The following is a 13,448-nucleotide window of genomic DNA, read 5'->3' on the forward strand; positions in this document are numbered from 1 at the left end:
ATTATCATCTAGGAGATCCTGCATTTTTTGTTTTTGTTGTTGTTGTTGTAATCTTCTTGATTAATGATAATTGTAGTTTTACCCATATCAGCTTTAGTAATCAGATATTCTTGTTTCTATATAACTTTTTTTAAATCAGATATATCATTCTGTGTTATATTACTTTTAGGTGGTTTAGATTTGTTTAGGATGCTTGCTGTGTCTAAACAAACATTATTGGCTGATAAGTATGTATTTTTTTCCAACCAAAAAACTAATTAAAAAATAACTAACACTTGGTTTATGGGTCATAAAGATTTAATAAACCTACTAGTTTCACCACTTAAGTTAGTGGCTTCATCTTGGTTGGGATGAACATACAAATATGCAACAATTCTTTTTTTTAAGTTTACATGCTTGTCAGCATTTATAGTGAAGAATTTATGGAGACACAACACACATATTAGAATAATTACTTTACTTAACATCAAGCAAATAACAAACTACACCCACTCTTATACTGTAGTATAAGCTATACTACAGATAATTGTTGGCTGCATATACAAGTGTTGGCTATAGTATATACAAATGTATATACTACAGACAATTATTGGCTGTTGTATGTGAGGATCCCAAATCACTGTTGAAATAATTTTCCAATGTAATGTTTCTATTTTTGCTAGATGGCTATTTGATGTGTTTACGTAGACTGTTATACCGTAGCTGAGTAGTGATTTGCAAATCCTTTGATACAGGAGTTTTTTTACATTATATAGAATCATATCTTTTACTTGGAAAAGTTTTGGTGCATTAATGCGAAGATTAGTATGTAGGTATTCTATATGTTTTGTCCATTTACAGTGGCAATCTATGTAATAATATGTAATAATAATAATATTAAATTTCGAAAGCAATTAAGGTATATGAATATATGACATAAATTGCATTTTTTCCTGTTTTATTTATAGATATGAAACAAATATTTATAAGAAATGGGCTCTGGGAGTTGAAGAATCTATAGCAAAAATGTTACTATGCACTGTTATTTGTTTTGATACTGAAACAAAAAAAATAAGCCTTTCTTTGGATCGAAATGTAAGTTGATATACTATCTTACAATGCTTTTTATTTTAAAAAAATATGTGCTGGTAGTTATTCTTTGCTAGCAAGAAAAATTGAAAGTGAAAAATATATGAAAAAAAAAACCCTAAAATCTGCTTACTGATAATTTTTCATGGTATAATAATGTTTTGGGAATAAGAACAACATATAACACTCAATGTATTAACCATAAATTCATTGTATAAGTTATAAAAAATAAGTAAAATGTATATGATAATTTTAATGAATATTTTATATATATCTAAGGAGTATTAGGAATGTTAAAGATACTAAGCTATTTTAAACCTGGTTTTACTCAATTTCCCAAGTAAGCAAACAGAGGATGCATCTTCTGAAATCATCAGTATTACTGATGATTTCAGAAGATGTATCCTCTAGATTTGGAACTTGAAGAAAGCAGTAATGATAATGATAATAATTAACGAAATAGACTTTTTGAAATTGATTCGATGTCATGAGTATAATATGTATGCATGGTGGAGTGTAAGAGATGTGTTTGTGAAGAGAATGGATGGAAGATAACAGAAGGTATGGATTTCTAGTAAATGCGATGTATTATTAGACCACTAGGCAATAAATATGAAGCAGATTAAAAAGATAAAAGATGGCGTAAATGAAAGAAACAGAAAGGAAACAAAAGCTAGTGAAACTGAGGGAATGAAAGAATGCAGGAATGTAGAATTGAAAGTTAGTGAAAGAAAGAATGTAGAAGAGAGAGAGAGAGAGTAAAAGTGTTGAACAAAAGAATAGTATGAATAATGTAAAGAATGAAGAGTTTGACTGCAATGAAGCAGATAGCTTGGTTGATCGGAGTGATACATAGGACAAAGCCAGAGCAGGAGTGAATGCAAAGTGTCTGATGAGTGGATCATCTGATAACAGAAAGAAAGAAATGCAAGATACAAAAAATGAGGGCTTGACCAAGAGAGAAAGAAAAATCAAGGAGCAAGTGTTGTACAGCGATCATTCATAAAAGCTCTGATCGATGAAAGGTTGATAAAACTGTGTTTTCCTGATGCAAAAATTAAGGATGTTAGTGAGGCTATTAAAGCACAAAAGGGTAGGGTGAATTAAATCAGGGTTTCCCCAAACTGTGTTCCACCAATTGTTCTGCAGAAAGTGAATAAGTGTTCCATGAAAAATTATCAAAATTAATATGAGCTTGGAATGATTTTAAATGCTGCGACAAGTTTAAACATGTTTGAAAATCAGATGGTCCTCACTTTGCATGTGGATTGTGCTATTAAGGCCAGTGCATGCTGGCCTTAATAGCACATGCAAAGAAATGCAAGTTATCAGTGGCTGTCAGCTGCTGGCTGACAGCCACCCATGGTTGTCGACATTTCCAAGTGTGAGTGACGTATGGAGGTTTCTATTCCAGGAAACGTGCAAAGCAAGGTCAATGCAATGTGCTGAGGCTCGGCACACCTGTGCTGTCGCATTTTTGCAATGTGATACAACCTGCTTCAGCGATAGTGTGTGCTTAGCTTTACATTGAATATGAGACCAATGATACTCAACTCTAACCAAGATATTCTGTTAAAATTTCGGGATTTGTGAAGTGTTTCGTCGTAAGAAAAGTTTGGGAAACTCTGAATTAAATGATCACACTGGCTGTAACAGATGATTTAAAAGGTGAAAAGTATGCATGAGAGAGGACATGAAAGAATTACTATACGTAGCAAACGAAAAGAATGATAGAGTTAAGATACTGAGTCTGTTGGCACAGTATGACAGAGTAGAACGGAGAAGGAGAGCTAAAATAGCGAATAAATCAATGCTTAAGTTATGCAGAAGGAGTGGTGTGCAGTTTCTGGATGTATGGAGTAAGTGTGATAGGCAAAAGGGCTTATACAAGAAGGATATTTGCATCTGAATGGATTTGGTGTTTGGACACCGTAAAAAGTGTTGCTGAATGAAGTGAAAGTGGATGTGCAGAATCAGGGGAAACTATGACTTTAAGGGGGGGGGGGGTAAGCTGTTGAATGGATACAAAGACATCAGTGAGGCAGTTGAGTATAAAAATGTGTATAATAATAATATTATTATCATCATTACTATGGGCTACTAAAGGAGTCCTTAGACTCATCGAGGGAGGCCCTAAACATCATGTTCACACAACTGTTCAACATTCTCACAGTATCTATCATACCTTGCCTTGAACTCGCTCACTGTCATAGCACCCACAACAGACTCTGGCAGCTTATTCCACTCATTTACCACTCTAAAAGTAAAGAATCCAGCTCTAACACCCCTGCTAACCACGCTCTTGCCCAGCTTCCATGGGTGTCCCTTAGTTCTCCCACCACCAGTCCTGATCTCAAAAATATCATCTGAATTAATCCTGTAGAATCCTTTTAGCAATTTGAATGTCTCAATCATATCTCCCCTCTTCCGCCTATCAACTAGTTTCTGCAACCCACAAATCTTCAACCTGTTCTCACATGGTTCATTCCATAGACCTGCTATCATCTTAGTCACTCGCCTCTGGATCCTCTCCACCTCCTCCCCATCAAGAAGGAACTGAGGTGACCAAATCTGGGCACAGTAGTCGAGATGAGGTCTTATCAGGGCTCGGTACAGAGGTACAATAACTTGCTTGTCTCTGCTCGTCAAGGTATTTTTCAACAACCAAGTGAGTTGATGAGCTGATTTAGCTACTTTTGCAATGTGCCCCCTAAACTTCATCTCCCTATCCACCAACACTCCCAAGTCCCTGGCCTCATCAATCTCATGGAGTACAGTTCCACCAATGTGGTATACTGCTGCTAATCTTTTCACTCCGAAATGCATAACCTTACATTTTGTCACATTAAATTGACATCCATTCTCCTTAGTCCAGAACTCCAATCTATCTAAGTCATTTTGCAAGACTTTGACATCTTCTGCGTTCACTATCACCCTACCCAACTTTGCATCATCAGCGAACAAATGAACTGTCCCACTTAGACCCTTCCCTATATCGTTAATGAACAGATTAAACAGCAGTGGTCCAAGAACAGAATCCTGTGGCACCCCACTAGTCACAGGCCGTCTTTTGGACTCTACTCCTGAATAAACTACTCTTTGATATCTCTCCATCAACCACTCAGCTATCCATCTCACCAACCCTATATCCATTCCCATATGTTGTAGTTTACGGATTAGAATTCCATGTGGTATCCTGTCAAACGCCTTTGCCAGGTCCAGCAGTATCACTGTAAACCCATTTCCCTTATCCAGTTCAGTTGTCACCTTGTTATAAAACTTGAGCAAGTTACTGAGGCATGATCTACCCTTCACAAAGCCATGCTGTCCTCTGTACAGTATCTCATTTTCATCAATCCATTCCTGTATTTTTCCCTTGACTACTTTCTCCAAGACCTTGACGACGACTCCTGATATGCTGATCGGTCGGTAATTTGCAACCATAGTCTTGGATCCTCCTTTATGCAGTGAAACTATTTTCCCCTCTTTCCACGCCTTCGGGACTAAGCCAGACCCGAGACTCAGATTAAACAACATGGTCAAGGGCACTGATAATTCATTAGCCGCTTCATGCAAGACCCGTGCCGGTATACCATCCAATCCCACAGATGTATTCACATTAAGGTTCTGTAATAGACTATTCACCTCCACTTCATTCATCACAATTCCCATATAAACTAATGGTTCCTTCATTTTTTCAACGTCACCACCTGGATGATATACTTTTGCAAAGTGCGCGCTCAGTAACTCCACTATATCGACTGGTTCAGTGAACTCTTTACCATCATCATTCCTTAAAATCATTTTGCCATGTACAGTTTTTTTCTTGCTTGCAGCATATTGAAAGAACTGTTTGGGATTCTCTTTTGCTTGCATAGCTAGTTTCCTTTCATAATCGGCTTTTGCTGTTTTTACCACACTCGTTACCCTTCTGGCCTGCACTTTATACCATTCGTGTGCCTGCAAGTCACCCTTTTCTTTAAATTCCCTCCACAGTTGTTTCTTTTTTTGCAGCTCAAGCTTAATGGTGTTATTCATCCATTTAACCCCTCCTTGTTTCACTATTCGGACCTTAGGTATACAATCAGCCATAACCTCCTGTAAATGCTCTTTGACCACTTCCCCTGCTCTATCGACGTCCAGCCCTTGCAGTTGTACATGCCATGGCACTGATCCAAGCAATCTCCTAAGCTTGTCATACTTGCCAGCACGGTAATTCCACATATACCCTGTCTTAATCACAAATTGCACACCTTTAGCCACCTCCCAGGTCAAGACCTTATGCTCACTCTCACCAATAGGTGGCAACATGGTCATATTCATTACAGTCAAATTCTCAGATACTATTACCAGGTCAAGCACTCTCACACCCCTAGTATTTTCAATTACATGCTGTTTCAGAGAGTTATCCCTTAATAATTGAATAAAATCCATTTCCTTCCTCACATGTGTCCTCTCCTCCTTCCAATCAATGTTACCATAGTTGAAATCCCCCATAATAATTACCCTCCTTCCACTCATTTCATCAATTTGTTTATGCATACTATCTCCACCATCTATTCCATCACCAGGTCTATAGCAGCACCCAACTGTCTATTTTATTCTGCCAGTCTCAATCTCGCACCAAATAGCCTCAAATGAGCTCCTTTCACTATCCTGCAATACAACTTCAATTCTCCTTGGCTGCAGTTCATCAGCTATCATCAATAACACCCCTCCCCCAATTTTATTCTCTCTGTCCCTCCTAAACATACTATAACCTAAACATTCTATCCCACTAACTATATCATCTTCCGTCAGCCATGTTTCACTAATGCCAATAACCTGTGGCCAGGAAGAGCCAATCAAGGCCAAAAATTCTTCATTCTTGTTCCTAATACTCCTGGCATTAGTATACATGAATTGCAGTGATCCCTTTGTCCCACCCCTATCTTGATGCATTATTCTAAATGTCCCATTCCCATTTTTTGTCCTTAGTGCTGGCTCAGGTACATTATATACTTTTTTACACTCAACTGTCTCACTGATGTCTGGATATCCACTTCCCCCCCCCTCCTTGGTAGTTCTAGTTTCTCTGGTTCTGCACATCCATTTTCACTTCATTCAGCAACACTTTTTCCAGTCTCCGCACACCAAGTCCATTCAAATGCAGGCCATCCATCTTGTATAAGTCCTTTCGCTCATCAAACTCATTCCACACGTCCACGAATTCCACACCACACCGTCCACATAACCTGCGCATAATGTCATTTGCGATTATGGCCCTCTTTCTAAACTCCTCTCTGTCATACCGCGGTAACAAACTCACCATTCTAACTCTGTCATTCTTTTCTTTCGCTACCTTTAACAATACTTTCAAGTCCTCTCTCATAAAAAATTTATCACCTTTCGATTCATTCGTACCTGCCACAATTGTTAATTCTTTCACCCTCTGTTTTTGCACTCTAATACTCTCACTTACATCCTTAAATTTCGCACCCGGTAAGTACGATTTAGTTACACTCCCATCTATTACTCCTCTTAATAACGAGTCAACATACACATAATATGCCTAAGTTAGCATCACTGGTGACAAACCAGAATGGGATAGTTAGTATCAACTGTCAGGATAGCAGTGGGCCTAAAGAGCCTTTACACTTTAAGAGGGTTGTTTGAAAAGTTTGGTAAAAAAATAAGTTAAACACATTTTTTTTGTAAAAAATCACCTTTATTTCTCAACATAGTCTCCATCAAGGTACCTATATTTGATCCAGCGAGTTTCCAATTTTTTCATCCCATCTAAAAAGTAGGATTTGTCAACTTGTGCAAAATAGTCATTGACAGCCTTGATGACATCCTTTTTTCCCACCGCGTCAAATTTTTAAGTTTTGGAACAAGAGGAAGTCGCACAGGACCAAGTCCGGAGAATACGGTGGATGTGGAACCAATTCAAACCTCAATTCATACAATTTTGCAATTGCAGTGGTTGATATTTGGGACGATGAATTGTCTTGATGAAAGAGTACTTTTTGTGCACAATCTTGGCTGTTTTTTCTTCAGTTCTTCTTTTAAACGGTCCAACAATGATGCATAACAGACTCCTGTTATTGTATTACACATCTTTTTCATGTGCAGTTTTTCATGCAGGATAATATACACCCATTTAGTTCAGATGCTTACAATCTCAGCTATCTCACACACTTTCACTCGGTGGTCTTCCATAACGATACCTTTGATTTGTCAATCATTTCCTTCGTAGTAATCTCAGTCGGGCATTCAGAGCATGCTTCATCTTTGATAGACTTAAGACCACATTTCAACTCATTTATCCAAAAATAAATAGTCTTTAATGCTGGTGCAGAGTCCTCATGAACTGCATCTCACTCAGCTTTGATCTGCAGAGCCGTCCACTTCTTCAAATAAGAGAGAGGACTTGGAAGGCCGGGATATCATTAGTGCGTGGGAAATTGTGAAAGAATATTTGTTAGCAGCAATGGTAAGTTGTACCACGAGTGAAGAAGAGGACACAATTTGGAGTAAAGTGGATGACAAACAATATTAAACAGGAATTGCATGCGAAAAAGAGGCTATGAAAGAGATATAAGGAGACAGGTGAAGAGAGGAAACATGAAGAATATAAGACACAGGCCAGAAGAGTGACTAGTGTGGTACGGAAAGCGAAACTGGAATATGAGAGGAGGTTGACCATAACATCCAAAGAAAATCCTAGGGAATTTTTTAGCTATGTGGCCAGTAGGAGGAGAAATGACTGTGGAAGAATGATATTATGGGATAAAAATGGGAATAGAGTGACTGATGCAGAGGACATAGTGGAATTGTTCAATTACCACTTTATTGGAGTATTTCATCCTGGAGGAGTCAGTTTTAATGCTAGAGGGATAGGGCAGGTTCAAGATTTAGAGGTACAGGAGGAGAGTGTGTTTCAGATACTGAGAACTCTGGATGTCAAGAAAGCTTTGGGACTGGATGGTATTTCACCACGAGTTTTGAGAGAATGTGCTAGGTAACTGACAGTGCCTTTAACCTGGCTTTTCAATGAAAGTCTGGCTTCGGCAATGGTGCCCAGGGAATGGAAGGAAGGTAAGATAGTGCCATTGCATAAGGGTGGTAACAGACTGGAAGTGTCTAATTATAGGCCAGTCTGTGTGTCATCAGTAGTTGTTAAGATCTTGGAAAAAGTAGTGAGGGACCGTATACAACATTGGGCAGATGAGGGTAATGTTATCTGTGAGAGTCAACATGGATTTGTGAAATGGCGCTCTTGTTTTAGTAATATGCTAGCCTTTTATAATAAAGTTACAAGAACATTAGATGAGGGAAAGGCATATACTGCAATTTTCTTACACTTAGCGAAGGCATTTGACAGGGTGCCACATGATAAGCTGATATTTAAGTTGCAGCACATGGGTCTGGATGTCAGATTGGTCAACTGGATTCAGGATTGGCTGTCTGATAGGTATCAGAGAGTTGTGTATGGTGGAGCAGTTTCAAGGAGGCAGAGGGTTACAAGCGGGATCCCACAGGGCTCAGTACTAGGACCTATATTGTTTAACCTTTATATCAATGACATTGCCAGTGGATTGCAAGGGGATATTCAGTTGTTTGCGGATGATGCGAAGCTAGGAAGGATCATTAGTAATAGTGCAGATGTGGTAGCCCTGCAAGAGGATTTGAATAAGCTAGATAGATGGGCAAATGAAACGGGGTCTCAGTTTAATGCAGCAAAATGTAAGGTCTTGAGGTTTGGGAAACATCGATGGGATGCAGCATACTCTATGGGAGGAGTTATGCTGGAGGAAGTAGAGGAGACATCTGAGGTTGATGGTTGATAGAAACCTGAAGTTTAGGGGACATATTGCAAAGGTGGTGAAGGTAACACAGAGGATTGCTGCAATTATGAGGACACTGACCTGCAGAGATAAGAGGGTTTTCATTCCGTTGTATAAGTCTCTGATCAGACCACACTTGGACTATTGTTCTCAGATTTGGTACCCAGGATTTGAAGAGGATAAATTAACTGTGGAAAGGATACAAAGACAGACGACAAAGATGATTTCAGGACTGTACAAGGATAGTTACGAGGATCAGCTGAGGGAATGTGGACTGCAGAGTTTGGTGGATAGAAGAAGGAGAGGTGATATGATTGAGACTTTTAAACTGTTGAGAGGTGGTTACAGGGTTGACACTGGGGAGTTCTTTCGCTTGGTTGAACAGCGGGAAGGAGTGATGACAAGAGGCCATCCCTGGAAGTTACGAAAGGAAACTGTGAGAAAGAGGGTGAGGAGTGGTTTCTTTGCATGGAGGGTGGTTGAACCGTGGAATGCATTGCCTGATGGAGTGGTGAGAGCAAGAATGGTCAATGAGTTTAAGGAGTGGTATGATAGACTTTGTGTTTCTTAGGGAGGGATCTCCCCTCGATGAGTCTTGACAGACTTTAAGTTCTTAGGAAGGACCTCCCACGATGAGTCTTTCGACTCCATGGAGGCCTGAATAATAATAATAATAATAATAAAAGTATTTTATCACTGCATGAAACTTGTTTTTCTCCATTTTTATGAAAAATGCAAACATGGTCATTTTAAATGTTTGTCTAACAAGAACAACATGTTGCTAAAATTTTGCCAGTGTTCATGAAAAAGATGATACATTCTGACACTGGTATGAATGAGTGAATCGTGTTGCAACCTATTGGAAATTTACCAAAAGTTTCAAACAACACTCATATGAATGTGGAAGAATGATATTGTGGGATAAAAATGGGAATAGAGTGACTGATGCAGAGGACATAGTGGAATTGTTCAATTAACACTTTATTGAAGTATTTAATCCTAGAGGAGTCAGTTTTAATGCTAGTGGGATTGGGTGGGTTCGAGGTTTAGAGGTGCAGGAGGAGAGGGTGTTCCAAATACTGAGGTACTCTGGATGTCAGTAAAACTGTGGGACTGGATGGTATTTCACCAAGAGTTTTGAGAGAATGTGCTAGGGAACTGATAGTGCCTTTAACCTGGCTTTTCAATGAAAGTCTGGCTTCGGCAAAGGTGCCCAGGGAATGGAAGGAAGGTAAGATAGTGCCATTGCATAAGGGTGGTAACAGACTGGAAGTGTCTAATTATAGGCCAGTCTGTGTGTCATCAGTAGTTGTTAAGATCTTGGAGAACGTAGTGAGGGACCGTATATAGCATTCGGCAGATAAGGGTAATGTTATCTGTGAGAGTCAACATGGATTTGTGAAAGGGCGCTCTTGTTTTAGCAATATGCTAGCCTTTTATAATAAAGTTACAAGAATATTAGATGAGGGAAAGGCATATACTGCAATTTTCTTAGACTTATCAAAGGCATTTGACAGGGTGCCTCATGATAAGCTGATATTTAAGTTGCAGCACATGGGTCTGGATGTCAGATTGGTCAACTGGATTCAGGATTGGCTGTCTGATAGGTATCAGAGAGTTGTGTATGGTGGAACAGTTTCAAGGAGGCAGAGGGTTACAAGTGGGATCCCACAGGGCTCAGTACTAGGACCTATATTGTTTAACCTTTATATCAATGACATTGCCAGTGGATTGCCAGGGGATATTCAGTTGTTTGTGGATGATGCAAAGCTGGGAAGGATTATTAGTAATCGTGCAGATGTGGTAGCCCTGCAAGAGGATTTAAATAAGCTAGATAGATGGGAAAATGAATGGGGGTCTCAGTTTAATGCAGCAAAATGTAAGGTCTTGAGGTTTGGGAAACATCGATGGGATGCTGCATTCTCTATGGGAGGAGTTATACTGGAGGAAGTAGGGGAGATAAGAGATATGGGGTTGATGATTGATAGAAACCTGAAGTTTAGGGGACATATTGCAAAGGTGGTGAAGGTAACACAGAGGATTGCTGCAATTATGAGAAGGACACTGACCTGCAGAGATAAGAGGGTTATCATTCCGTTGTATAAGTCTCTGATCAGACCACACTTGGATTATTGTTCTCAGATTTGGTACCCAGGATTTGAAGGGGGATAAGTTAACTGTGGAAAGGATACAAAGACGGATGATAAAGATGGTTTCAGGACTGTACAAGGATAGTTATGAGGATCGGCTGAGGGAATGTGGACTGCAGAGTTTTGTGGATAGAAGGAGAAGTGATATGATTGAGACTTTTAATCTGTTGAGAGGTGGTTACAGGGTTGACACTGGGGAGTTCTTTCGCTTGGTTGAACGAACAGCAGGAAGGAGTGATGACAAGATGCTATTCCTGGAAGTTACGAAAGGAAACAGTGAGCAAGAGAGTGAGGAGTGGTTTCTCTGCGTGGAGGGTGGTTGAACTGTGGAATGCATTGCATGATGGAGTGGTGAGAGCGAGAATGGTCAATGAGTTTAAGGAGTGGTATAATAGATTTTGTGTTCTTAGGGGGGACCTCCCCTCGATGAGTCTTTTGACTCCATGGATGCCTGAAGAATAATAATAATAATAATAATAATAATAATAATAATAATAATAATGATATGTACACTAATGCCAGGAACATTCGGAACAAGCAGGAGGAATTTATGGCATTGGTTGGTTCATCCTGACCAGAGGTTATTGGCATTAGTGAGACATGACTAACAGAAGGTGATATAGTTAGTGAGATAGAATGTGAAAGGTAAAGTGAGTTCATAGAGGATAGAGAAAAAAGAATGGCAACCAAAGAGAGTAGAAATTCTCACTAGAGAAGAATAGAGATCTGCAGGTTGTCCAACTGTGTCTTGCAGACAACAGAATACAAAAGAATATGCAGGTAGATTATTATGTCTGTACACAAATGCTAGAAGTATCAGAAATAAGGGGTAGAGTTTTTTTTGCCTTAGTCAATATGTTGGGACCTCAGATTCTAGGCATTAGTGAGACCTGGCTGTCAGAACCAGACGTTCTAACTGGTATTGAGTGTAAAGGGTTCAATATTTTTAGGAAGGATAGAGAGTATAGGAGAGGAGGGAGCATGCTGCTAATGATATCGAATGACTTGAATCCAGTTGGAGTTGAGACCCATGAAATACTACTAATAGTATTTCATGTGGAAGTGAGTTTGAAACCATCTGGTGTGAGGTGGAATCTAACAAAACTAATTACATAGTGGGGTGTTGTTACAGACCTGGTGGATCAGTTGCTAGTGGTGCAGAAATGCATTACCAAATAGAAAATATGAGTACAAAAAGAGTACTCATAATGGGAGGCTTTAATTATCCAAATATTGATTGTGTAGCAGTAGAATCTCATTAAAAGAATGAAAATGCATTTATTGAGCTGTTGCAGGACAACTTCCTCGAGCAGCATGTGACAGAAAGACTCGAGGTCAAAGAGTGTTAGATTTCATTATAGTGTCAGAGGATGTTTCAGTTAAAGATGTAACTATTCTGCCTCTGCTTGGTGACAGTGATCATGCGATACTCACTTGTGAAGTGAGTACCACATGATTACTGTCACCAAGTTCATGGATGTTCCATTCAGAAAAGGTTACATGCTGAACTACAAAGCAGGAAATTATCACCAACTGTGGAGTATACTGAGTTCAGTGGATTGGGATCAGCTGCAGGAAGGGAAGAATGTGGACAGTGCATGGGAAGTATTTAAATAATACTTAAATGGTGCAGTTTCAGAATGTGTCCCAAGAGTACGAAGAAGAAATAGGATAGGAGGCAAATGGATGTGTAATCTTAATAAGCAAGAGATTCGTAAGAAAAGGATGTTGTGGAAGGAATACCGTGTGCATAAGCCGGCGAAGGTTGGTCGATTGGTAGAGCCTCTGCTACTAATGGCTCAGTTAAGTATGTTTGAGCGCGGTTAGTAGTTGGAAGGGGACCAATCGTTCGATGCTGTCGGCACACTCTCCCTCGATGAGTCTTTGGACTCCCTGGAGGTGTCAAAATAATAATAATAATAATAATAAGAATGATATCTGTTGTGAAAATTATAAGCAGTAGGCCAAAATAATCACAACTGTTGTATGGAAGACAAAGTCTGAGTATAAAAAGAAACTGGCATGCTAAAGACAACCCACAGGAATTCTATCAGTATGCTGCAAGTAAAAGAAAGAATGAATATGAAAGAATAACTCTTCTATATGCAGTAGTAGTGTGAGTGTAACAGATGCAGAAGAGGTTGTTCAACTAATGAGTGCCCATTTTGTTAAAAGCTGTAACCCAGTGTATGCAATATTGAGCTCACTGCTACCTCTTCACTCTATCTCTGGGATTAAGAAACTGAAGTGTATGAGGATGAGGTACTAGAGTTGTTTCACAAAGAGCACATCAGATTGGAAATCAGGAGGTTGCTTAGACAGATAAAAGAGAATAGTGCGATAGGAAAGGTAATAAGCATGTTGCCTAGGTATGAGAGTGGTGAGATGAGGCAGAGAGCAA

General features: G+C 39.2%; 1 protein-coding gene across 1 annotated transcript in view; it reads left to right on the forward strand.

The window, feature by feature from the left end:
- LOC150097118 (dynein beta chain, ciliary-like) overlaps positions 1-13,448 on the forward strand; it is a 225,437-nt gene that overhangs the window by 196,808 nt on the left and 15,181 nt on the right. The window contains exon 11 of the mRNA XM_090407588.1: positions 948-1,074. Within this exon, the coding sequence (XP_090263714.1) occupies positions 948-1,074 (127 nt within the window). The remainder of the gene's footprint in view (positions 1-947; positions 1,075-13,448) is intronic.

Source organism: Typopeltis vanoorti, chromosome 17 (genome assembly GCF_054136105.1).
Source record: "Typopeltis vanoorti isolate ZY-2024b chromosome 17, IOZ_Tvanoo_1.0, whole genome shotgun sequence".
Lineage (NCBI taxonomy): Eukaryota > Metazoa > Arthropoda > Arachnida > Uropygi > Thelyphonidae > Typopeltis > Typopeltis vanoorti.